The 26347-nt window shown below is 43.0% G+C and overlaps 3 protein-coding genes across 12 annotated transcripts in view; 2 read left to right on the top strand and 1 right to left on the bottom strand.

Moving 5' to 3' along the window:
• Positions 1-107: 107 nt before the first annotated feature.
• On the bottom strand, positions 108-3486 carry LOC121097807 (TERF2 interacting protein). Its single transcript, XM_040615133.1, has 3 exons — positions 2950-3486; positions 2765-2841; positions 108-2410 (listed from the first exon to the last, which is right to left on the bottom strand). Exons 1-3 carry the CDS (start codon positions 3443-3445, stop codon positions 1967-1969), a joined length of 1017 nt encoding a protein of 338 aa, XP_040471067.1. The 5' UTR covers positions 3446-3486; the 3' UTR covers positions 108-1966.
• Positions 3468-12673, top strand: KARS1 (lysyl-tRNA synthetase 1). 2 transcript variants are annotated; one of them, XM_040615116.1, is made up of 14 exons: positions 3468-3596; positions 4186-4336; positions 4543-4708; positions 5114-5207; positions 5539-5725; positions 5900-6025; positions 7744-7863; positions 8098-8260; positions 8357-8530; positions 9273-9358; positions 10056-10141; positions 10421-10547; positions 12217-12360; positions 12550-12673. In XM_040615116.1, the coding sequence occupies exons 1-14, from the start codon at positions 3520-3522 to the stop codon at positions 12634-12636; spliced, it is 1788 nt and encodes a 595-aa protein (XP_040471050.1). In that variant the 5' UTR covers positions 3468-3519; the 3' UTR covers positions 12637-12673. The 2 variants fall into 2 exon arrangements, with proteins under 2 accessions (XP_040471050.1, XP_040471049.1); XM_040615115.1 differs by lacking the exon at positions 3468-3596 and adding an exon at positions 3610-3786.
• A 73-nt stretch (positions 12674-12746) lies between these two features.
• The window catches only part of ADAT1 (adenosine deaminase tRNA specific 1), a 31239-nt gene continuing 17638 nt past the window's right edge, over positions 12747-26347 (top strand). The window contains exons 1-8 of one of the 9 annotated variants that reach the window (XM_040615122.1): positions 12747-12831; positions 13307-13428; positions 14204-14272; positions 15936-15990; positions 16768-16898; positions 18337-18955; positions 23448-23593; positions 25973-26072. In XM_040615122.1, the coding sequence (XP_040471056.1) occupies positions 14206-14272; positions 15936-15990; positions 16768-16898; positions 18337-18955; positions 23448-23593; positions 25973-26072 (1118 nt within the window). In that variant the 5' untranslated portion in view covers positions 12747-12831; positions 13307-13428; positions 14204-14205. The other 8 variants (XM_040615117.1, XR_005831092.1, XR_005831093.1 and 5 more) reach the window with 8 other exon arrangements.

The following is a 26347-nucleotide window of genomic DNA, read 5'->3' as shown; positions in this document are numbered from 1 at the left end:
TTGTACGGTTCCGCAAAGGTAAAAGCACTGTATGTGGAAGTTTGCACGTGTATGTCTGACTAACTGCCCCGAAAAAGACAAACTCTTAAAATAAGCATCACTTGGAATTATAAAAGGATGTAATAAGTCTTTATTATTTATAAGGTAACAAAATTGTATCTTTTTATATTGCAGGCATTTAAAGTGTTCTGTCTCACTTTGGATTGTAGAGCAGTTTTGGTTAATTAAAGATGACCAATGAACTCTGAGATTATGGTGCTGCTGAGATGTATATACCACTCAAGCTAGAACGTGGGCTTCTGGCTGCAGGAGCTGTGCATGAACCTGGCCACCAGCAGCCCCTGGGTTTGAAATTCAGATGGTAAAGTTTTGTTTTTTCAAAAATCTGACTACTTTGCTATGTTATCTTGCACTTCCTTGTTAAGTGCTTATCTCGTCTTCCACAGAAGTCTCAAGTAACCAGTCTAAACAGCATGTATGTACCAAAGAATTCTTATTTTTTCAGAAGGAATGACCTATCCAGTGAAACACTGTAGTCTAAACCAGAGTCTTGGCATTTTAAGTTATGTTGGCTAACTCCCCAAATAATCAGTTGGTGTTTCAGGATTGCGGTTTTCTGCAGTAGCAGGCGCACTGCATCAAATAATCATTGACTTTCAATATAATTTGAATTTGTATTAAAATCGGCAATTTCCTAATTCACCTTAAAATTTTTTGAATGCCACAGTGCAGTGAGCAAAAACCTCAAAACATAATGCTAAGGTGGTGTGTGTGTATAATCAACATTTCACCAAGAGAATGAATTCCAGATCTTTCAAATAACGTTAAAATAGTGACAAGAGCACAAATTCAGGCTGAAAGCACTGAGTTTTTCAGACTGTGACTGTATGCTAGCAGTGGCGTTCTCTCTCTCACATGTCTTGGGTCATAGATACCTAAACAAACTCAGAGCGCTCCTTTCTAACTTGTATCTCCTACTTGAACTATCGCAGGTGGCCCTGGAAGCTACTCTTCTTTTTCCAGCTGCACTACACTGTCTGATATAAATCTTACTTTGCCCAGATTAAAGCAGCTGTTAAGTTTTCAACCTGTTGAGATGCAAGCTGGGGCAGAAGTATTAACTGGTTTTGAAATCATGAAGCAAGATGGTAAAGTTAATGTTATTAAACCCAGCAATATTAGCACTGGAGAACATGCGCTGGAAGTGGTAATAAAAACTGAGATGACTGTCAACTGGCCAGAGGTATTAGCTGACAGTTCTCTGTAACATGAGACTGAGTACGATAATGTCATAGTGACCTTTTTTGGCCATTCTCAGTACACATGGCCACTCTGAGACATCTTGGCATTCATGTATGAGACCAAGTACCTCATCTTCTGGCATGAAAGTTCTTGATCCTTCTTTTTCAACAGTTGCATTTTCACTGTTACCATCTCCAAACGTCTGCTGCTAATCAAGGTTCATTGGCAACAGCAACAACAAGCTAATGATAACAACTGGCAGAGCAGGTTATTAAATGATCATCCACCAGAGGCGGAAGACAGACACAGGGCAGAGAGCAGGCTGCTGTTCTGCACTAGTAACACATTACAGGTTAGAGCACTTAATGTGACTCTCGTCAGATTTTGGTGCCAATGCTATTCAAAATCCTTTGCATGCAGCAATGTATAAGTAGGACTGTCAGTTGGTTTAGATAGTAGAGACACTTCAAAGCAAGTTTTCAGTGGAAACTTGATAGATATGAAAATGCCTCTTCATGATTTTCTACTTTTAAATGTTTAGTGTACTCAGTGTTACAAATAAAAACCGATTACGAAACAGGCCTTTAAAAAAAATCATTTTAAAGGATTGCTGAAGATTTAGAATGTTGCATCAAACTTTCCATTGCATTTACATTTCTGAAATGACTGGGTTTTTAAGTTCCTGCTGCAGTCATAGATTAGCCATTCCCCTCTGCTTTGCTATCTAACTTTTCCTAAATGCTATCCGCTTTGCTACATTTTCAGCTCCAAATTTTGCTATCAATTTATTTCTGATGTGTTCATCGTCTTTTTGCAATTCCAAATCATCCTCTCTGCTCCATACAGGGTACCCATCTAAGCGCTGCCCTGTCTGCAGAAAGTGTAAAGTGGTCTCCACTTCACCGGTGTTTTTCAGGAAGGCCTGCGTAATCGTGAGCAGGTCCATGCTGAGATGCTCCATGAAGCGCTGCATAGTTTTTACTACTTCTCCCACCACACTGGGAGAAGAGCAAGAGCTTGCTGGTCTTTCTTCCCTTGGCTTTTCCTGACACCCATTTGCAGAGTCCTCCAGTCCCATTTTCAAACCAAACACTGTTTCTGCCAAGGACTTTCCCCCTCCATTTTGCGTAGAAAGTTCTTCTGTGATGTCTGAAGCGTCGCTTCCTGACTAAAAGAAAGAGAGAGACATGGTATATTCTGGCAAGCTGCTTTTACCACTGGTGCCCAACCACCTTCTGCTGAGACTCTACGTTAGGTAAGAAACCACCAGGCGTGGCAAAATTTGGTGAGTGAAGCGAAGCAGTATGCCTTAACGGTGATACGTAAGATCACAGAAAAGCACGAGACCCAAGGAAGAATCGAACAGCCCAAGTACAAATGGCAGAAGCCAGCGTCAACGCGGCTGCAGGGAGGTTTTCGGCCCGATGCGAAGGAACAGCTTCGCTTGCCAGCGTGGCTTTTAACAAGACGACACGTTAGTTCCCTGCAGCGAGCGCGGCCCGGGGGCGCGCTGGCCACTTACCTCCGCGCTTTCAAACTCCCGGTTAGCCGCCGCGAAAATACCCAAGGTCTGCGCGGGCTCCGCCGTCTTCTGGGGCTCTGCGGCAACAGGCAGGCACCGGCGGCCGGGCAGCTCCGCACCCCGGAGCTCAGGGCCCGCTCGACGCCGCCTGCTCCCGCTCCTCCACGCTCTCGCCCCCCGCTCACCCCTGTGCCGCGGCCGCAGATGCCGCAGGTAGCGGTCGCGCATGGCCTGCCAGCTGTGCCGCGTCAGGCCGGCCCGCTCCAGCTCCTTCCAGAGCGCCCGGCCGCGCGCCCGCGCCCGGCCCTGCTGCTGCACCGCCCACAGCAGCGCCACGTCCTCCGCCTCCGTGAAGGCCAGGCGGCCGCGGGGGGCGGCGGCGGCGGGCGGCGCGGCGGGCAGCCGGTAGGGCTCTAGCGGCAGCCGCTGGTTGCGCTCCACGCACTCCGTCACGTACACGGTGGAGACAGCCCCGCTGGGCGCCTCCTCGCCGGGCTGCGCCAGGAGCACGGCGCCCGGCTCCTGCACGCGGCACAGCTGGCCGCCGCCCGCCAGCAGCAGCGGCGCCAGGCGTAGCTTGGCCAGCCCGGGCCGCACGTAGAACCGCATCGGGGTCCCGTCGTCCCACAGGAACAGCGACCGCGACTGCAACGGCGCCACCGCCTCCCCGGGCGCCGCCATCGCCGCGCGGGCGAGCAGGCGCGGAAGCGCCGGAAGGGCGGGCGGCGGCGCCGGAAGGGCGGGCGGCGGCGAACATGGCGGCGGCGGCGGCGAACATGGCGGCAGCGCGCGCGCTCGAGACGGAGGAGACCGAGTCGCGCCTCAGCAAAAAGTGAGGGTGGGCGGGCAGGTGGAGCCCGGTCGCGCCGGGCTAGGGGAGCGAGCGTCCGGCCGACCCAGTGCGCGTCTCCGCCAGGCGATCCGTCGGGGCGCGCCATGCTGAGCCCCGGCGCTGCGCGGCTCCGCGGCTGGGCCTGGAGGACCGCGCACCGGTGGCGCCAGGCGCATCATGACCAAAGCAGGTCGGTCCTTCGCGGCCTGCTGGGCCCGCCTCTTGCCTCATGAAGTCCCGCCGGCGGGGTCGGGGCCGCGGCGCTGAGGGCTCTGGGGAGGCCGGGCCGGGCCGCGGGGCGGCTCCGGTAGCCCCGGGCGGTTGGTGAGCGGCCTGCGGGAGGTCCTGGGCACGGAGCCACGCGTCCGCGGGGCCCTTTCGCGGTGCTTAAGTTGACTTTAACTTTCTGTGAGTACTCGGATCTGGTAGGAGAGGAGTTGAAGGAGCTTAGAGAAGAACGTGCCTAAACGTGCCTAAGTCTTGTTTCGGCTTTTGAGCGGGATAAGAGGGAGCGACAGTGAGCTGCCGGCAGGGCCCCGCCGCACGTTGTCACGGGGCACCTGCTTCATCAGGTTTCCCTCTTTTGCAGTGAGCTGAAGAGGCGTTTAAAGGCTGAGAGAAAAACAGCTGAAAAAGAGGCAAAGCAGAAAGAGCAAAGTGAAAAGCATTCAAATAAGCCTTCTTTGATTTCTGACTCCGAGAATAATGTCGGTGCTGATGAGGAAAGCTTGGACCCAAATGTGAGCATCTGGCCTCCTGCTTATTACTCTTTTGAGAATAAATGCTGTTGATTTATGTGTGATTTTTTACTGAAAGGGAGCTGAACGATTAAAAGAGGACAGACCTACATGTTGCTACATAAGGACAATTGATTTTTAGTTTACAACCTGTGAAATATTTTCAATTTCTAACGAAATACCTTGCTTTTGTTTGTTTCTGGTGACAGCAATACTACAAGATCCGTAGCCATGCAATCCAGCAGCTGAAGGGCACCGACGAAGATCCCTATCCCCACAAGTTCCATGTGGATATAGCTCTTTCTGATTTTATAGAGAAGTATGGTCACCTGCAGCCAGGAGATCACCTGACAGACATTACAGTGAGAGTGGCAGGTAAGGGCTTATCTGGGATACAGAAAGGTGGTCTCTTGCTTTGCTAAGTCAGGTTTCAGCTGCTCTTAGTGATGGCATGATCTTTTCAAATTTTGCTGGTCCCCTGTTACTTGGTCATGAAGTGTTAGGCTGTTGAAGACATGTCCCTTCAGGCTGAGTAGACCCATGCAACATCCCTTACAACTACACTATAAGGTTGCGATATGGGCTCTAGGTCCCAAAGTTCATATGGTCTTTTGTGCACCGCTATTAAATTTGAGACTTAACTTTCTTGGTTCTTTCATGGTTACTGATCAGTTCAGAGCTGACAGTCCTTTGTCCAAGTGGTAACACTGTGGCTTTTGCCGCTGTATCCTTTTCTGCTAGAGATTCTTTTCCTGATGTCCTCCATACTTTGATATTTAGGTCGAATCCATGCGAAGCGTGCCTCTGGAGGGAAGCTGATTTTCTACGATCTTCGTGGTGAAGGAGTCAAGTTACAGGTCATGGCAAATTCCAGGTAAGTAGAAGGTTGCCAGTAGCATTCTAAACTGAACTGCATTCTGGGGCTTAGAGATCTGTATTTGGGCATTCTGTTCCTTCATTTCCTTAGGCTGTTAGTCTGTGGGCTGGCTTAGGCAGCCAGGTAATGTTTTGCTTAGGATGTTGTGGTTGGCTTACCTGCTAGAAGAATGGGGGTTTTTGTGTTTGGGGTCTTTTTGGTGTGGTGTTTTTGTTTTTGTTTTTTTTTTTTTCTCCCGAAAAAGGATTTGGTCTGGGAAGAGATTTGCAGGACAGTTTGGAATGTTGAATTTTAAACAAACGTGCTTACATTGCTTTTGTAATTACAGGCTCTACAAATCAGAGGAAGAGTATTTCCGTATTAATAACAAGCTGCGTCGTGGGGACATTATTGGTGTCGAGGGGAATCCTGGGAAAACAAAGAAAGGGGAACTGAGCATTATTCCTTATGAAATAACTCTGTTGTCCCCATGCCTGCACATGTTGCCTCATCTTCACTTTGGCCTCAAAGATAAGGTACTTGTCCTACCTGTCACTCTTGGAGGCAATTTGACAGATGCGTCTGAATGGATGACCTTTTGTATCTGCTGATGGTGTCAGCTTACAAAACAAAATTAGTTTTGTTTTGCTATTTTTACATTTGGCAGCGCATTTTGTCTAGCTTGTTCTAAAGATATTTGTTCTTTTCAGGAAACTAGGTATCGTCAAAGATACTTGGATTTAATCCTTAATGATTATGTGAGGCAGAAATTTATAACCCGTGCAAAGATCATTACATATATCCGGAGGTTTCTAGATGACTTGGGCTTCCTTGAGGTAAGGCTTTGGTGTTTATTTCTCTCTGAATACTGAATGTTTTTAGAGGTTCTCAGCTTCAAGGATGCTTTATATTCAGGCTTGTATGTGAAATATTTACAGAAGTGAGAATAATTACCTCTGCACGGTGTGTTTCATCAGTTTAATGTAATGGAAACCATTCCGTTCCTTTCTTCTTAAAGTTAAATGTGTTCTTCAGTGGGTGAGGTTATGACTTTGGAAACTTTTACCAAGGTACTACTTCGAACTACCATTATCCTTCCCTTATTTCTGTAAATTGAGGTGGAAATAACATCTTTGAAATGGTGTTTTGCCTGTGGAGGTAAATGCAGGTTTTACTTCCTTTAAGTAAAATTGATTTTATCTCAAGATACATTGCAGAGTAGCATATGAGAAAATAATACTAGCTCTGCTCTCTGTTGCATCCAGGTTCTTGGTTGTACTTTACAGTTTGCAAAGATTAGAAACTAATGTAGTTTATTTACACGTGTTTATCAGCTGAATCTGCAAAAGCTGCCAGTGGGAGTTTTTGAGAGCAATGGGAATCCGAACCTGTGCTATGTCATTTCTGTTGTATGTGTAATGACTTTAATGTCTGTCTTTGATTTGGGTTTGTGTTTTTTTTTTTCCCCAAATAATTCTTAATATACTACTTACAGATTTTACTGTTTTGATAACTTGATCAAAAAGGACCATAAGAGCCCTTCTCAATTTATATGAAGTTTTGACTTGTTGTTGGAATAATGGAGTAAGTTATCTATGCTTGGCAAGAATATTGGGAATGAAATAAAAAGCAGAGAAGTTGGGGAATGGCCTGCTATACAATAGAGTACAGTCTGGAGGTGCATGAATCAGGCAGTGCTCAGTCATACCAGTACTCTGTATGGTGCAGTGTAGTGTCATGCAATGGACAGATAGTAGTTAATTTTGAGAAAAATTAGCCAAACTGTCATAGGTATTGTATCATGCTTTTCAGCTGATTGTCAGGGCTTGTTAGTTCAATTGTCATCAAATTAAACTTTATTTCTGATTCCAGTACTGTCTGGGATGCTGACTGCTTTCTGTTTTCTGCAGCTCAACTTGTTTTATAGTGTAGGTCTGTTTGGAGAATCTCATTAAATACTTGTTTAGGGAATTACATGAATTCATAGCCTACACCGTTTCTTCTCTCTTGTAAGTTCTAGCTGCATCCTTGTTCTCTTTTTATCACAGGTCAACTTCTGTGTTTTCGCCCTGACCTTTGTTCTTTCACAGGAGCACTGAATCTCATTATATTTTGTAGAAGCATTCCTCTTCTGTATGGCTAGAAGTAGTTCTGTTGTGAATTGTGAAATTCTGTTGTGAAAATACCTGTTCTCATGCTTCTGGGTCAGTAATGCGGTGTTAATTCTTGAGGCTGAAGTCTAATCTTGTTTCCAAAGAGGCATTCCAGTCTATGAAAACAATTGTATAAGTCTTGATAGCAACAGGTAAGTTTAAGTAATTTGCCTTTACTCACTGCATGGGGGAAGTGCTCTTTAATTCAGAACTGTTTTCATACACTGGAATGTCAAACAATAAAAGATTTTTTTTTTCATCAAAGCTATATGTGTTTTGTTTGCTTGATCTACAGAGTTCTGCTTTGGAAACGGATCAGATGAAAGCAGGGCAATGAGGTAGGAGCCTGGAAATATTTATGCCACTGTTAAATTATTTTATTTGTTGTTATTATTTTACAGATTGAAACTCCTATGATGAATATAATTCCAGGTGGAGCTGTGGCAAAACCTTTCATCACATACCACAATGAACTGGATATGAATTTATATATGAGAATTGCTCCAGAGCTTTACCATAAGGTAAAATACAAGTCCCTCATGGCTAAACCTGTGTTCTCCAGACTGCTGTGATCTTACTCTAAAAAAGTAAATGTGGCTAAAATGAGGATTATTGTTGAAGAAAGGTGGACCTATTGGAATGGAGGAAGCAAAATGTACCATGAATGAGATTTGTGAAGTTGTGTTGCAGTTCTGTGTGTCTCTCTAATTCTTTTGGAAAAGTTAGTGTGTTTACTAGGATTTCCTTTTGTTTAGATGGTGGTGGTTGGAGGCATGGACAGAGTATATGAAATTGGGCGTCAGTTCCGGAATGAAGGCATCGATTTGACTCACAACCCTGAGTTCACAACTTGTGAATTCTATATGGCTTATGCAGACTACCATGACCTGATGGAAATTACAGAGAAGTTGCTTTCAGGTGATGTATGCAATATTAATTAAAAAAGAATAAGACTGTCTGGAAGAATTGCATATTATGTGGCATATTCTTCTAAACTTCGGGTTCCTTTTGTAGGGATGGTGAAACATATTACTGGAAGTTACAAGATCACTTACCATCCAGATGGTCAAGATGGACAGGCCTATGAGATAGATTTTACCCCTCCCTTCCGGCGAATTAACATGTTGTATGATCTGGAAAAGGTCCTTGGAGTGAAATTTCCATCGGCTGAGTGTTTTGAAACTGAAGGTTAGATGCTGCCTATGAATGTCTTGTAATTCTTCCTTGACAGAAAGAGGGTGAAAGGTCTTGAGTTCTCAGCCTGCAGTCTATCAGCTGCTTTTTTGAGGTGGTACTAACACATGGTTTTGTCTGTTACCTATAGGAGTCCAGAAAGAAACCTTTGTGCCTTGCAGTTTTTGGCAGGATCTGACTCTAGCTTCTTCCTTTGTTGAGTATATATGATGCTATATACTCAAGAGGCATGATCTGGAGAGTTCTTGGTCTGTTGAGGAGACCCAGCTTTTTATTTCTTCTTCTTCTTTTCTGCAGTTGAGTCTCCATACCTGTGATTATGGGTTAGGAGTATGATTATTTTGGACTTTCTTCAAAATACGCTTATGTACTATTTTGTTTGTAGAATTCAGAGCCATAAGGAAACAAGTTAATATACTTTAGTGTTTTGTTCCCTGCCCTGCTGCACGCCCCCCTCCCCCCCAATTTCCCTCCCCCCCAATTTCCCACCCCCCCTCAAATAATAACATCCAGCAGTCGTGTAGGGTTGTGCTTAACTGTTGTCAAGTTTCTGAAATAGAAAATAACTTGTGTTTTAGTGTAAACTGATTAAAACCAAATCCTGTTTCTGTAGACTGATGTTTTCCATGATGTATACCATTAAGATCTTATAAATCACTCTTGAGACATGTTGAAGGGTGCACAAATTAAAAAAAAACTTGGTGGCTTTTCTAATTGTTGTCTACAACAATTTCAGAAACTTGCAAGTTCTTTGATGACCTTTGTGCAGAAAGAAATGTTGAGTGTCCACCCCCCAGGACAACGGCCAGGCTTCTTGACAGAGTAAGTAAAGATAGTGTTTCTATCATCCTAGTGCCTTTGAGGATCTATCTTTATTAACAGAAGTCACTGGAAAGCAAAAGCTTGGCTGCATCTGGGGAAGCATGCTGAAATGCATTTCAGCTATTTCTGTACACCAGTGAGAAAACTTGCTGAACCAGAATCTTTTTTTGTGTTGTCTGCACCAAAATGTAGATTTCTGATGCTTGCTTAATGTGAATGCCAGAGGATTTTAGTTTGGTAACTGGTCTCTTATGTCAGTTTTGTCTGAGATCTGTGTGTTTGTATGTACCTTACCAAACTGGTAGGCTTACTGTATAGTAGTTCTTCTATCAGCTGTATTAAGGCTTTTCCTTTGTACACAAAATACTACATTTTTTCCCTGCTGCTTTCCCTATTGGTCTTTGTCCAAATGTCCAAATTGAATTATGTTATTATTTATACAGTTCTTGCTATGTCATTTTTCTTATCCAGCTAGGGGACACACTCTCTGTTAATGAAGTTATTACCATGATCAAAAATTGCTAATTGGAAAACTTCCTGGTTTTATGATACCTTCTTCAGCTGTGAAGAGAAGGAGGTAGGGTATTTGGGGAAGGTAGTGTTAGGGAAGTGATGCAATTACGTGGAGTACAGTTTTCCTGGAAGTAATTTGTATCAACCCTATGTTCATCTGTGATTTTTGCTTTTGCTTCCCCAGTTAGTTGGTGAATTCCTGGAAGTCACTTGTATCAACCCTACATTCATCTGTGATCACCCACAGATCATGAGTCCTCTAGCCAAATGGTAAGAGTATGAGACACAGTCAGTGTCTAACTTTTTTAAAACCCCTACTCCTACTTCATTTAAAATAAAAAAAGAAAAAAGAAAAAGTCACGTATTTGAAAACAAGTGGTTTTGATGACACCAACCAGGATAGACATTGGTTCCTGAGATGTGAAACCTCCGTGAAGTTTTGACAGCTGTTACTGTTAAGCGTGGGCAGTCCTCCTGAAGTAATGAGTCTGCTCTTTGGTTCTGTACAAATGTTTATTTTAGGGATGGTTGTTTGCCTTCTTCACATAGGCATCGCTCTCTTCGTGGACTAACAGAACGCTTTGAACTCTTTGTGATGAAGAAGGAAGTGTGCAATGCGTACACAGAGCTTAACGATCCTTTCCGTCAGCGGCAGCTTTTTGAGGATCAGGCCAAGGTATGGTGTCTTGCTGATAGTGAATCAATGATACAGGCACGTAAGCAAAGAATACTTCCTGTGTCTATTCCGAATCTGTCATTAGTCCCTGCCGCTGAAAAGCATTGTTACTATTTTGAGCAAGTGTTTCTCACACAAGTGAAAGCCTGTCATTAAAACTCAATTCCTTTTAAAGGAACCTTGCTCTCTAAGGTAAGTCAGTCCAAACACTGCTGTTCATTAGTTTTTTAGTAGGGTAACTTTGTGTTGGAGTATTTTCCTTTTCATTGTACTTGAAGTACTAATCTGGAAAAAAGCAAGTATGCAAAGCCTTTTCTCTGTCTTGCTCAGGTTGAAAGTTATTTTTTCACCAGTTAAGCATTTTTGTAGTCCTACAACATTGTACTTGTAGGTTCTTAAATAAATTTTTGTGTCCAGTAGGAGTTTGAATGCCAAGTAAGAAATAGCCTAATTTCCTCAGCTAAGTTACTATTATTTTAAATTGGTTCACAGGATAGAGCTGCAGACTGGAAATTTAGGCCTGCAGATTTATACTGCTAGGTGTCTCTCGGTAAGCCTCAGAGTGACTGAAACTGATTTTATTATTAATTAGGTATACACATCCATGAATGTATGTGTGCCCAGACATGATTGAGGTCAGATAATGCAGTCTGCAGAAACAAGAGTTCCTGTTCTTCCTACTCTTTCTAATGGCTCGGTGCCTGAGAGGTTTAAACAATTGTAAAAACCAGGAAGACAGACTTCCGTTAACTAACTCCCTTGATAGTAAATTTCAAAATGTTCAGTCAGAATGATTAATATTACAGATATCTTTCACTTTTGGTGTGTTATATATATGTTTGCTGCAGTTGTTTCTCATGATTATAGCCAGACTTTGCAGCTATGTGATTGTACGTATGGAACAAATATTTGCCTGAAAATTTAATGTTAAGGTGGAGATTGAGACAAAGGATGGCAGTTCACTTTTCAGGATTCCAGGCTCAGGCAGAAAAGTTTGCTTTGCCTGTCTTTTGCAAAGTCTTCCTTGAACCTGTGCGAGCAAAAACATTTGTTGTTGTTTCAGTGTTTACACTTGGCATTTTCTAAATTTGAGAGGGTTGTCTAATCTAAATTTTTATTATTGTGACTTTTGGCACTTGGAGGTTGTCAGGGTCATACGTATTAGTTACCATGTCAGTGTAATTTTTTAACTCTTTCTACTTGAGGTGAAAAAAGCAAGTGCTAAACTTGTTTAGTGGAGCAACAACTGGTGAATTTGAACGGTGATGCTTCTTAGTTGTTTCTGCAGACGTGAAAGGCAAGAGTTGCAAGCCACAACACATCTGAGAAGCCTTTGAAAACAATTTATTCCAGTGTCATCTGCTGCATATGGCCTTCGAGATAGCTTTTACCGAAGTGAAGGGCCTGGGCCTTTGTCTACAAAGGAGACTTTCAGAACAGAAAGGAATTGAGCCTAGAGCTGTTTTGGAAGCACCTGTACAAGTGACCTCCGCAGTTCTCCACGTGCTGAGATTCCTTTTTCTGTTACTTGTGCAACTGTGTAGGGCTTTGGTTTCACCCATGGCACGGCTGCTGTGGATATCAGTATTCCTCCTTTTCGGCAGGGGTTAGCAGAAGTGGTGCTATCAAGGTCAGTACAGCTCACCTTTTACTGTTAATTCTCTTTTAGGCAAAAGCTGCAGGTGATGATGAAGCCATGTTTATCGATGAGAACTTCTGCACCGCACTGGAGTATGGCCTCCCCCCTACAGCTGGCTGGGGCATGGGCATAGATCGCCTCACCATGTTCCTAACAGATTCCAGTAACATCAAGGTAAGCGTTGGGAACGGCAGTGCCCGCTAGATTTGCCAGGGAGCAGGGCATGAGCCCGCAGAGCCGGCCGGCCCTTTCCAGCCGCGCAGCCGTTCTGCAAGGGGGAAAGTTCCGCCTGGGGAAAGCTCTCCCTCCTGGCGCTTGGAAACTCCTGCGCTCGTGCCCCGCTGACGGTGCCCCTCTTCGCAGGAGGTGCTCCTCTTCCCGGCCATGAAACCGGAGGACGGCAAGAAGGAGGCGCCGCCGGGGCAGCCCGCCGAAGGCACCGCCGTGTGAAGGCCGCGGCCGGCTAATAAAAGCAGCGTCCTCTGCCGCCCGTGTCTGTGTCTGTGCGCCTGCGCGCGCCGCTCCCGCCCTGCGCCGTGCCGGGAAGCCGCTGCGCCTGCGCCGCCGGAGGCTGGGGAGGGGGGCGGGGCGGCTCCGGGGCTTCCGCGCTCCTGCGCCCGCCGCGGCGGCACCGCTAAGCTGGCGGTAGGGACCGGGGTCGCTGGCGCAGGCTGAGCGCGGCAGCAGCTGGCTCGGGGCGTTGGCTGCCCTGGCTGCGGGGCGTGGGGGCCGCTGGCCTCGGAGCGATCGTGGCGCCAGGCACTTCTGGTGGTGCGGTGCGGTGCGGCCTGCGGAGGCGGGGGGAGCCTGAGGGCCGGCAGTCGAGCCTCCTTGGCTGTCAGGGGGCTGGCATTGTTTATATGTCTAGCGATCTGGGCAAAAAGTTTTTTATTTTGTGTGAGCTATTTGTTACGCATAATCCTGGAAGGGGTGATGCGATTAGGCCTTTGGATATCGGAACGTGCTGCACCACCGTGCCATGCAGAACAAGGCAGCAGGGTTTGAAGACATGGGGGTGATTAAATCAGTGTTGTAATGGAACCCAATTCTGTTTAGAACCTGCATCAGGAGTCATGTGGTCAGCTGACGAAATTGCTGAGCTATGTTACCTGCATTATAGGACCAGACTCCCTAAGCAGGGGAAACCAGATCCAAGCAGGGAGTGGACTTCACTGGCAGCTGTTGTCAAAGTGGAGTCTGCAGCCCAAAGGGAGGTTCTTGCTAGTCCAGGAAATGTGCGGGGTAAGAATGAGTTGTGGGAATTGGGGCAGGAGGGGGGAAAAGGGGAGAGGAGGCGGCAGTCCTTGATGCTTTCCACCCCCCACCCCACCCCACCCCTCCCCAAGATACCTTTTTAAAAAAACCTATAACCTGTCTGTCCCACTTCTGTGTCCAGTCAGATTCTTTACTCTGTGACTGTAAAAGCCTTTGCACCTTATGTCTGCAAAGATGGGTTATAGCAAAATGCTGTTCTTCCCAGACTGTAACTGAGAAAATGAAAGTCTGCATTTGGCTGTTCAATAAATGGCAAAAGTCTAGGCAGGACCTGAATTCGTAATGTAAGCCTTTACAAAAGTGTGTTTTGCTGCTACTTGAAAGCATCCTAGAAAGGTCTTGGTTTGCCTTCCTTCAACAGACTGCATTATTACATTGTGCCTTTATGTTAGTTCGCCATCACCACCTTTTCCTGTACTGGCACTTCCGTGTTGTCCTGCACATTGTATCCCATGCTTCTGTCCCATGTTTGAGGAATCCTGTGCCAGCATCTGCTGTGTGTTGGGTTGCTAGTCAAGGCCACGTTAGCACGCCTGCTGGGGGATCATAGACTTTTCCCTACCACAGGTGCTTCTGCCTACTATGTTCAGTTCTCCAGCTGATACTGTTTCCTTTCTGGAATGTTGTGTAGCCTGCTTCCATGTACCTTCACTTCTACGCAATGTTATGCATACTGTCTTCCAGAACGAGAGCAACGTTTCTGGCAATACTTCATTCAGTTAATGCGGGGTTTTTTTTTCAGTAATGAAGGAAGTTGTTGCTATGGGAACTGGAACAAAATGTATTGGCCAAAACAAAATGAGAAAAACTGGTAAGTATGGTGTAAAATCCAAGAACAGACTACCTATGCTACCTTCTTGCTGGTGTCATAGAATTGATGAAAATGTCCAAGGCATTGAGCTCAGACTTCTGGATTGAAGCCAGAAGCTCAAGGCAGACCTTACCTTGTCAAGAGAGAAGCTTAGGCAGTCAGAATGGCTGCCCTGAAAGTTTGCTGCACTTGCTGCCTTAAAGGTGAATAAACTTTTTATATGTGGAAATGTGTAGTCATTAGGCCCTGAGTCTGCATACCTGAAGGCTTAATAACTAAAAGCAAACCAAAATGGAAGCAAAATAATTGCACTTCGCTCATCTGTTAACAATCTAGTTTTGTTGTGGTCTGGTACAAAAGATACTACTGCTGAGTTAGGGTAGGGGTGACACACCAGAAAGGTACTAGCAGGGTTTTTAGCCCTTACTGTATATTCTGCAGCTTGATAGTTGTGTTTGTACAATAAATGTATGGGATAGATACATGATTTCTCACGGCTGCCATTTCTTACCATTTATTACAGGACTTTCCTTGCTCTGCATATCTTTTTTTTAGTTCATAATGTATTGTCTCATTTCCTAGGAGAGAGGAGAAGCCGTAGTAATTAATGCTGAAGAGTGAGTAAGGAGGGAGTGAATATGTACGTACAGGGCTTTCTGTCTTTAGACTTCAGAGGAGCAGTCAAGCAAGACAGGAGAAGCAGTTTTGTGTGCATCAGTTTTAGACTGTCGTGTTCTATGTAACGTCCTTCATATTGAAATGAATTAGTGGAGCAGAAGAGAAAAAACTAAATTTGTATCCGAGTTTTGTGGATGTTTCTTATGACTTAGCCATCTTTAGAAGAGTATTAGTACAGACGTTCTTCTGATTGATTTAGGAAAACTATGATTAAATGATTGTACTATACAATCCAAGTATTACAAGTCAAAAGTAGAAATTTGACTAGGGGAAAAAAGCTAGTTCCCCTCTCTCTGTTGTTTGTCTTTGGTTATCTTAAATTTAGAAAATACTTTCCTGTTATAACATTGATTTATTGGTAGTCAAGTTAATGGTTATTTTTAGAGAACTTTTAAAATTTTAGAAATGTTAAAAAAAGACTTTTATCATCTGACCTTTTATTCCTGAAATAAAGGCTGATCTACAGATCCTGTTCCTTTGGGTACCACAATAGGTAGATACTGCAGGAAGTTTGAAGATGAGATGTGTAAACCTGGTAAATGCCAGAATTATTTACAAGAACAGTAATTTAAATTGTAGGACATAGTGCAACAAGAAACTTAAACCAAAAGCTTAACAGTGCTTGAAATTGTCTTGATGTTATGCTTAATCTGAGAATATCAAGATTTACTATTAAGAACAAACATGAGGAAGGATTTGAAGGAAGCCAGTGTTCATTCAACTCAAAGGATTTCAGATATTGGAAGAGTTAAAATCTGGTATTTAAACACGTCTCTGATTTTCTGTGAAGATGCTTATTCTTCATTTGTGTAGGCTATTGACCTCCTTTTGTAGTGATTGGAAGTTTAACTATCTTGCAATAACCTAATACCAATGTTAAACCTTCAAGTACTAACACATCTGGAGAAACTGTCATCCATCAAATTTGGTTTGCTTTGTCTCCTTTTCAATAATGATGCATATTCTTACTTTCTTGTTGCTTTAGGAGACATTCTGAATGACAGCCATGCTGAAATTGTGGCTAAGAGGAGCTTCCAGAGGTGAGGCATGAAGTTCACGTGCTGTTATTCAGTGCCACTTGAGGTTGTTTGTTGGGATACAAATGGTTTTGACCTATAGCTGAAATAACCAAATTTATCAGCTTCAGGGATGAGACTGTAATGAAAGAGAAGGTATTACTTCTGTGTAGGTGACACTTTTTTTCCTTTTGTTGGGAGGAGTTTAACCTAATTTTTACACTTCTAGGTGGTGTTAAGGCCCTTTCACAAAAGCTTGTTTCTTCCTCATTATTCTTGTAGAACCTCTGTATGGAGAAGTATGATCTGATTTGGTGTGGCGTCAGTACTGGTCTGATGACTAGCTTGTAAAGGGTAGCCTTTTTCCTGTTTCTCACATAGCAATCCTCATGTTCACATGGGCTAAGGTGGTTCAAGGAACCAAGCCAGGAGAATACTAATGCTACAGAAACAAGTACATTTCTTGAAGTTTGATGCCGCTAAACTGGCGCTCGCAGAATCAGATGAGTTGCATTGTGAGTAAAAATAACAGAGTGGGAGGAGAGGACCTTAGATATACAATTTGAGGAGACTTTTTACTCCACTGAATGCAAGCAACCTTTTGAGGCCTGTTATTAAGGTTCCAATGATGTGTTTGTGTTTATGGAGTATGTTGGATCCCATCTATCTGTAGAAGAATAGCTGACTGGCTTTTTGTAGATCTTCATCAGGAAAGAACAGGCACTAGCGGGCATCTCATTTTTGTTGTTTTCCTACGCATCAGAAAAGAAGTATGTTTCATGAAAACTTTCTGCTGAACAGGTATCTTCTCCATCAGATGTGGCTGGCAGCTTCCCATCAGCAATGCAGTATCTTTATTCCTGGAACTGAAACTGGGAAATGGAAACTCAGACCAAATATCACATTTGTTTTCTTCTCCAGCCATACCCCATGTGAGTATGCTGGAGTCAACCAATTTCATGGCTCCCACTTGTAGCATCTTCTCTGCCCCTTGCTTTTCTTTGGTCTCTTGTTGGACTGGAGTTGGGAGTGAGGCAGTAACTCATGTTATCAGTATGTGCCCTAAGATGTACTTGACTGCCAAACTGATATGTGGAGGACCATTCTATGTCACTGAATATGATTCTTGAGAACTTGGTAAATCCAGTATACTGCTCATTATATAGTGGAGTGCTTCACTTGCTCTTTAAACAATGATGGCTACTGGTTTCTTTTCCAGAAACTAACATACTTGTCAGAGGTCCTGTCATATCTCCTGGTTGCTTCACTTTAAACGTTTTCTCCTTGGATTCAAATTTTAATGAAAAACAACATTTATCACACTTCTTAAAAAACAAACAAACAAAACCCCTAAAACAAAACAAAGAAAACCCCAACCAACCTCCACCCCCAACCAAACATCAAAACACTTCCCCACGCAACCATGCAAAAAACACCAAACAAAACCAAAAATGAAACAAACCAAACACCCCCAATCCAAAACCTCCTATGGAATGGAATGCAACTTCTTGTTTTGTCACTGAAAATGCTCTTTGTGTTTTTTAAAAAACCAGCACCACAAAGATGAGGATCTGTTGGCAAAATGCAGGGATGCAATAACTTGATCTGCCAGCTTATCGGACGTCTTGATGTTAGCACACTCTTACCAGTGTGTTCTTCAACTGCTGGTCTGTTACCAGAGCAAAGAAGTCTATCTGTACTTCACATAGTGAATTAGTTTCTAGTAGGTTTTTATGATTTTGATGGCATTGTTGGAATATGCTATGATGGTTTTCTTTATTAATGCAATATGAGAATAGAATCTACATCTTCAAATTTAATAGCATGAATAATTTCCTGACTGCCTTTTTCTCATACCTGTCAGGCTTTGTTTGCTTTGAACTGAGCTTTGGAATTTTGGTTTTGAGCTTGTTTTAGGAATACAGATTGAAATTTCCATCCTTATTTGATAGGTTATTCTTTAATTATTCTTTTGAGGTTTGTATTGTTTAGTTAGATCGGACTAGTTTTCCTGCGAGTCTTCTGCACTGCTTGTAGTCTGTCAAATGTCTTTGACACCTTTGCTTTATAATTTTTGTTTGAAGTTTTGCTTTTTTTGGTTATTTCTTAGGTAGGACGCAAGGCATAAAATTAAACATGTGTTGGCTCAAATTCCAGCAAAGTCTTATTCATCATTGTACAGGGCAATGTTGTTTGAAAAGCGTATTCTCATAGTTAAATCTTCTTGAGTGCAAAGCTGTAAAAGCTGGTAGTAGTTGGTACTACTGGTACATTACCGCTGGTACATTACTGGTACATTACTGGTATGATATGTTCCAGTAATGAGAGGTGTATTTTTGGCCATTTTTGATGTTATTTCTTCTGTTCTAGGTGGAGATGCTTCTATTATTCCAATTAGCAAACCAGAGAACCAGCTTTCTAAGCCAGCGACTGGCGATACTGCACCTGGACGATCATCAGAGTGTAGACGTAACCATGATCATTTGGGTTCAGAAGATAATAGGAAATCAGATGAAACAGAAAGTAATCGTGTAATCAAGAGAATGAAAACTGATGATGATGGTGTTTTTTCCAAAATCACTGAAGACCTGGCTGTTCAGCAAGTATCTGTGAAACAAGAAGATGACACAGATCCAGAGAACTGTGAATGTTCTGCAGACACGCAAGTAGCTAATAAGGAGACTGGTTTAGGGAGACTAAAGGTAGTAGATGTTTATAGAACTGGAGCAAAATGCATACCTGGAGAGCTGGGTGATGCCCGAACACCTGGGCTAGGTTATCACTGTGTAGGACTATTAAGAGTGAAGCCAGGGCGTGGGGACAGAACATGCTCTATGTCCTGCAGCGATAAACTGGCTCGCTGGAACGTGTTAGGGTGTCAAGGAGCTCTTCTGATGCATTTCCTGCAGTATCCAGTGTATCTGTCAGCAGTTGTAGTGGGGAAGTGTCCATATAGTGAAGAAGCTATGCGGAGAGCAATTATTGAAAGGTAAGTGCTCTCCTTTGGAAATCTGGTAGTGTGTATGGAGACCGTGAGTTACGGAAGACAACATGTGAAACAAAAATATCAGAACTTTGCACCAAAGTAATTTGCAGAAAATGTGAACTTCTGCAAGTTCACATTTTCAGGAAGCCCTGTGCAGTATGGAGAAAAGCTGACTACTGCTTCAGACCTGAAGATTCACAAAAGAATTTCCATTAGATTCAAGATCCCCTTGGTTGTCCCTTCACAGAGCAGTGAAAAGCTGTTACTAGACAAAAGTTTTACTAGAAGCTTTCCAGCAGAAAAGCAGCTGGAAGGACAAAAACTCAGTGCAGTGAAGGTTTCAACATAGTGAAATTGAACTTTTCTTGCCTTTTCCTGATTTTATTTACTCAAACTGGGTCAAAAAAAGCCTTAATTTATTCAGTTATCCGTACTCCACAAAGTAATTCTGAATATCTTTAAGTTCCTTATTATAGAATTTGTTGATGGGCAAAAGCAGCTTCTATTTCTTGCAGGACCATTCTTAAAATTAACTTTAAAAGCCCCCAAATCTATCCATTCATCCTAAAGGCAGTCTGACTGAAATGATTCCACATTAATGTATAGGTAGACTTTTGCACTGTTAAAAGGATATTTTTCTGGTTGTCCTTTCAAACTTTTTTGTAACTTAGCCTTAAATGAACTTCTTGGTTCTTCTGAAGCTTTTGCTGATTTTAGACCCTGCTTTCAGATTTACTTTCCAGTGAGTAAAAGATGTATTTTAAACTTGCTTTGAAGGGAATTGTAGTAAAAACAGTTTACTTTTTGCTGTCTTCCTGAGCTTGGATCCAAACTTAAAATTTTGCAAGAGATTAATGTTTGGTTTATTGCATATGCATACAAGTCCATCCATTTAAGATTTCAAAATCATATTGTCAGTCTGTTCTCAGTAGAGATTTTTCAAAACTGTTTTTTTTTACTCTGTCATGTGCCTTCAGGTGTTCTGTGCAGCCCATGGAAAGCGAGTTCTAGACCTAACACAGAAATTGCTGTGGAGTACATTTGAGTTTAGAAAGATGAGTGCTGTTTGGCAGCCAGGTTGGGAAGTCATGATTTCATGCCAGCACTTGTTTTGATTAGTGTTGTCAGTTTATTGCTTTTTGAGCAAAACTTTGTGCTTCTGGGACACTTTGCATGCAAACAAGTATCTCTCATTGATCTATTCTGCCACTTCTGTTCACACTGATTTGGATGTACAGTGCAAGCTCATGTTTTGTAGTCTCCATGCATTCTGGTGGATGCACTTCAGAATTCTGCCGTGAGACTATGGGCCTTCAGCTTTTATAAAGGATGTGGCTTGTGGCTCAGCAGCTCTGGTTTTGACATTCTTGTTTCTTATCCTCCTGCTCAGCAATATAAAAAGAAGTGGGATTTTTCAACCTGATCAACCTTTATGAATGGTTGAAATGGCAGATAAAGGAGCCAACAAGGAGAGGTACTCTGCTAGACCTCATACTTGCTAGCAGTGAGGGGCTCATTGGGGATATGAAGGTTGAAGGAGGCCTTAGTTGCAGTGACCATGAGATGGTGGAGTTCAGGATTCTGAGGAGTGGGAAGAGGGTAAAAAGCAAGCTCACAACCATGGACTTCAGCAGAACACGCTTCAGCCTCTTCAAAGATCTGCTTGAAAGAGTCATATGGTATAAGGCCCCAGAGGCAAGGTGAGCCCTTAAAAAATGGTTAATATTCAAGGATTACCTCCTCCAAGCTCAAGAGTGGTCCATCATGTTGAATAGGAATTCAGGCAGAAATGTCAGGAGGCCTGTGTGGGTGAACAAGGAGCTCCTGGCCAGACTGACATGCAAAGGAAGCATATGGAGGGTAGAAGCAAAGGCAAGTAACCTAGGAGGAGTATAGAGACAGCATCTCTGTATGCGGCAGTGAGGTTGGGAAAGCCCAACTGGAATTGGATCTAGCAAGGGATGTCAAAGACCAGAAGGGCTTCTCTAATTACACAGGTCACAAAAGGAAGGCTTGGGAAAATGTGCTCACTGCTGAATGAAGTGGGAGACATGGTTACGCAGGACATGGAAAAGGCTGAGGTACTGAATGGCTTCTTTGCCCAAGACTAGCAAGACCAGCCTTCAGGAATCCCAGGCCCTATAGATTAGGGAGAAAGTCTGGAGCAAGGTGAATGTACCATTGGTGGAAGAGGAATGAGTTGGAGAAGAACAGCAGACATGCATAAGTCCCTGGGCCCTGATGGGATGTACCCAGGAGACCTGCGGGAGCCAGCAGGCATCATTGTGAGGCCACTCCCATAAATCTTTGCTTGATCATGGCAGCTGGGAGAAATTCCCAAAGACTAGAGGAAACCAAAAGTCACTCCATTCTTCAGGAAGGGCAAGAAGGAGGACCCAGGGAACTGCAGGCTGGCCAGCCTCACCTCGATCCCTGGGAAGGAAGTGGGTCCTGGAAACCATTTCCAGGCACATGAAAGACAAAATCATCAGAAGGAGTCAGCATGGATTCATCAAGGGGAAGTCACACTTGACCAACTTGAAGAACTTCTATGATGAAGTGACTGGTCTGATAGGCGAGGAAGTAGCAATGGATATTGTCTACCTAGGCTTCAGTAAGGCTTTTGACACTGACTCCTGTAAGATCCTCGTAGAGATTCTGTTAAAAGTATAGGCTGGATCAGCAAACGGTGAGGTGGATTGCAAACCAGCTGAATGGCTGACACCAGAAGGTGCTGATCGCTGGCTAAAGTGTAGTTGGAGGTGTGATCAGCTTTGTGCGTGCACGGGTCAGTACTAGGTCCAGTCCTGTTTAACATCATTGTTAATGATCTGGATGATGGCACAGAGTGTACCCTCAGCAAGTTGTGATGACTCAGAATGGGGAGGAGTGGTTGATACCGCTAGGGATTGTGCTGACATCCAGAGGGACCTCAGCCTGGAGAAGGGTAGGGACCTCATGAAGTTCAATAAGGGGAAGGAAGTACAGAGTCCTGCACCTGGGGAGAAGCAGCTCAATCCACCAACATAGGCTGTGGGCTGCCGAGCTGGAAAGCAGCTTTGCAGGAAAGGAGTGACCTTGAGCCAGCAGTGTGCCCTGGCAGCAAAGGCAGCTAATGGTATCCCGGGCTGCATTAGGCAAAGTATTGCCCACAGGTCGAGGGGTGTGATCCTTCCCCTGTACTGGCACTGATGAGGCCACATCTGGGGTGCTGTGTCCAGTTCTGGGCTCCTCAGTACAAGAGAGACAGGGCCATACTGGACAGAGTCTGACAAAGGGCCTCAAAGATGTTTAAGGGATTGGAGCATCTCTCATATGAGGAGGGGCTGGGAGAGCTGGGACTGTTTAGCCCAGGGAAAAGGTGGCTCAGGGGGATCTTACCAGTGTGCATAAACACCTGTGAAGGGAGGGTGCAAAGAAAGTGGAGCCAGGCTGTTTTCGGTGGTGCCCAGTGAGAGGACAAGAGGTGATGGGCACAGCACAAACTGAAACACTGGGGGTTCCCTCTGAACGTCAGGAAACAATTCCTTACTGTGCAGGTGACGGGGCACTGGCAGAGGTTGCCCTGAGAGGTGATGGGGTCTCCCACCTTGGAGATGCTCAAAAGCGGTCTGGAGAGCATCCTGGGCAGCGCTGTGGGTGGCCCTGCCCGAGCGGGGGGGGGGCTGGACCAGGTGACATACCAGCTGAAATTGGCAGACACCGTGTGTATGTGATTTACTGAAGTGGTTCAGGACACTTGGCGTGTGCAAGCTTGTGCTGGTCAGGTGGAAAAAGACTTAAGAGTTGTGTTAGACTGGAAAGGAAAAGCTTATTTTCATGGTAAAAATCTCTCTACTTCTTTAATCTGAATTACATTAAAGATTAGTCTTAGGTTGCAAAGTCAGACGCTTTTTCAGACTATTACATGTGATAGTTTGAATCTCAGTCTGCATTCCTGCTCTGTGTAAGTATTATGATGATTATACACATGCTATTGTTTCCTCCTTACATGTTCCTAATCCTGTTCAGTGTGTAACAGTAACTTAAGGTAGCAAAGATGAGATTATATATGGAACTGTAAGTATATATCTTTCTAGTCTTTGATTATGAACCTTTAGTATCATAAAAAAGGTGTTAATGTGGTTGAGTATGTAAATACTTTATGATTATTGTTTTTCATTGTGATTGCAGAAGTTTATTGCAGTTTTTATCCTGCATACTTTATTGCCATTGATTACATCAGCTTTTAACTAGACCTTTTTAAAAATTAATTGTAGTTTTTCTAGGATGGACAAGTTCTTAATAAACTCTGTGGCTTTGTTTTTTTATCAAATACTTTTTTGAAGGAAGAAATGCCCCCAAACTTCCTTATCTCTCTTCTATAGCTCATGTTCAATTCAATTTTAATGCAAAAGTAACATATTTCAGGTTTTGAAGGGAAATTGTTTGGTTTTTTGGCTTGTTTGGGAAGACCAGACTTAAAATAATTTGCATTTTTCCATGTTAATTTTAGATGTCAGCACACCTTGCTTTTACCAGAGGGTTTTGTTGCTCAGGAGGTTAAGCTGCTGCAGTCGGATCTTCGATTTGAACACAGCCGTCAGGCAGTTCAGGAAGCTCAAACTAACGGCAAAACAAAACTTGTTCCTTGTAGTGCAGGTGAGTTAACTTGGACTAGGTGCATAACTGTTTGAAAAAGTTCAAATAGAAATTAGGTGGCTTTGGTAATTTCCTAAAATGGAACTTTATTAATTGCCAGTGCTAGAGGTAAAGTGTAACTTGTAGCAGGAAATTAATTTCAGGCCAAACTTAATTGTTAATAATTAATAATTCAGCTCAGCCTCTAGTTTCCTGTGGGGAGTTTTCGGACTGAATAAACACTTGGTTGATGCCATTAAGAATCTATAATCTAAACAAAGACAGAAAATAACCAGTGAAAGCTAAAGTTCTGAGGGTGATAAGAAAACAAAAATATCAAAAGACTTCTTTGTTTCAGTTAGTTTTGCATTGTCCTTGGTAATAATCAGGAGACCTGCCATGCTGAATTGCTCCAGAAATCTGTGAACATAGAATACAGAGTAGTATCATGTAAAGGTTTAATTGATAGAGGTTTTGGACATTGCATTTTTTGTCATGGTGATGAATGAATATGCAAGTCATGTTATGATTTAGCAGCATGGTCTCATTTGGGGAAAACAAACTTTGGTACTGCCACTGTATGTATATGGTTGAGCAGTTTCTTTAAACTTGGACATGCCTACCTTCTGCTGTTGTATACTTTCTGGCTTAACTGGAAGTAGAAGTTATTCTATTACAGTAAAGCTGATGATAAAATAGAATGGAAACAAAGGGTTCCTTAATGGAATTCAGATTTATTAAATTGGAGTTATTTACAGGTGCCAGGAAGGAAAAGATTTTGATCCTGTGAGAAAGGAAACAGAATCCATCATTGAGAAATGGTGCCAATTCACTCAACAAACAAGATCCCAAACAACTGTGACTAAATTCCTGTGTATGTGTCCTTTCTGTAGTTACTCAAGTCATTCAGTTAAATAAAGATGAATGATGCTTCATCACATTTTTTTGCATATATGAATTATGCCAGGTTGATTTCTTTTCTTGAAGGGGTGAAAGTTGGAGTAAAGTCTAAATCAGGGCTATTACACTGACTATTGAAATATGCTTCATAGGAATGTTTCAGCTGGTATTTTTAAAAAGATAAATGTGTTCTGTTTAGTATTTTGAAGTTTGTGATAACTATGAAGAAATGAAAGAATAGAAAATGTTTTCACTTAAGTAAATTTTTATCTGTCAGAATCTGGTATTCTTTGACCAGGTGGTTGTAGATACTCCACTTGTGGAGGATTTAATGTTTAACACCAGTTATATATATATTTAATGTGATTGGACATTTCATAATAGACATTACTAAATTAAAATCCTGTGTAGAGTGATACAGCATTGTATCTAAATCACAATGCAGGTACAACTTATGCTTAGCAGAGTACAGCAATTGCAGCATACAGTTCAATCATAGTACAAGTGTGATTGACATAATCAGTCTCCATAATACACTTTATAATGTGTAGGGTTTGAGCATCTTGAATGGCAAGGTGGTATCATGAAGGAGAGAAGCCGTGAAAATTGTCTTTAGAGTTAATACGTGTGCAGCTGTTTTGCCTGTTAGGAACACAGAGAAATGGGAGAACTTAAGGAACAAAAATTGTCTCAAGGCAGTAGAAGTTAAAGGAACTGTTGTTAGGCTATGGAGGGACAGATTGGGCATGTCAATCGGTTTTGTTTCTGTTAACTTGCTATTGATGCTTTGCTAGTTATTTATAAATCTATAAGGTATGGTGTGCAGAGTTTCAGCCTTAGGAAGCTCACAGTCTAAGATGGTAATTAGGTTACCAGAATTGGGGGTAAAGGATGAGATTGTTGGCACTTGCTAGCTCTTCCAACATGGTATTTTTCTTTGACCACTAGCTAATAACATTTTTCAAGTAAAGTCTACAGATACTTGATGTATGCCAGTTATCATAGAACTATTTAGAGTATACAATATGCAATAAAATGGTAGCACACAATAAATTAATAAGGAAAACACAGAGCGGCTGGTGCAAGTAGCTTGGGAAAGTATTTCACAGCCTGATATGAAAATAAGCCATCTGACTTTGAAGTTTCTTTGTCTGGACAGGATGTACAAAAGAAAGTAGAATCCCCCTAAAAAGGGGAGAATTACAGAGCTGGAGGCCAAATATTTAGAGGCATGGATTCTTGAAGGACCTGATTAAGATGAAAGCTCTCTGTGTATGTATGTGTGTGTATATATATTTTTTAATTATTATTAATTAAACAGAATTTACCTGTTCTTTTAGGTACTGAAATCCTTGACCTAGAGAGCCACGGTCCTCTTTCTAGTTTAAATTATTTTGGGAAGCAGCATGGTATCATGTGAACACACAGAATGAAAGGAACTGCTAAGTTCTGCTTTTGTGATGAGAGCATCTCCCGTGTTTATAATCCTTTCTTCTACAGCTATCAGTTGGAGTGCAGTCCCTGAGCAACCCCTGGATGTCAGCTCAGATGGCTTCCGGCAGGGAACAACAAAGAAGGGGATTGGGAGCCATCAGAGCAGGTGAGAGAATGTTGTGATACCTGGGTGCATGTATCTCTGTTAGCATACATGCTTCTGTCAGCTCTTGTGATGTATGGCGCATCGTCAGAGCAGAAAGAAATCTAGGGAGTGGGGAAAAAGGGGAAAGGTGTGAAGTGGGGGAAAAGGGAGAATCACTGTGTAAGGGAGAGAGGGGGAGTTGGAATGGGGAAAGTTGAATGAGGCTTAACAAGTTTATCCTATTTCTTTTTTGTCACTGTTGATTAAAGAGAACATTGTAGATAATGGAGGGGGAC

The sequence above is a fragment of the Falco naumanni genome, chromosome 15, assembly GCF_017639655.2.
Source record: "Falco naumanni isolate bFalNau1 chromosome 15, bFalNau1.pat, whole genome shotgun sequence".
NCBI classification, from domain to species: domain Eukaryota; kingdom Metazoa; phylum Chordata; class Aves; order Falconiformes; family Falconidae; genus Falco; species Falco naumanni.
The sequence above is the reverse complement of the archived record's forward strand: the minus strand, read 5'-3'. Positions and strand labels throughout refer to the sequence as shown.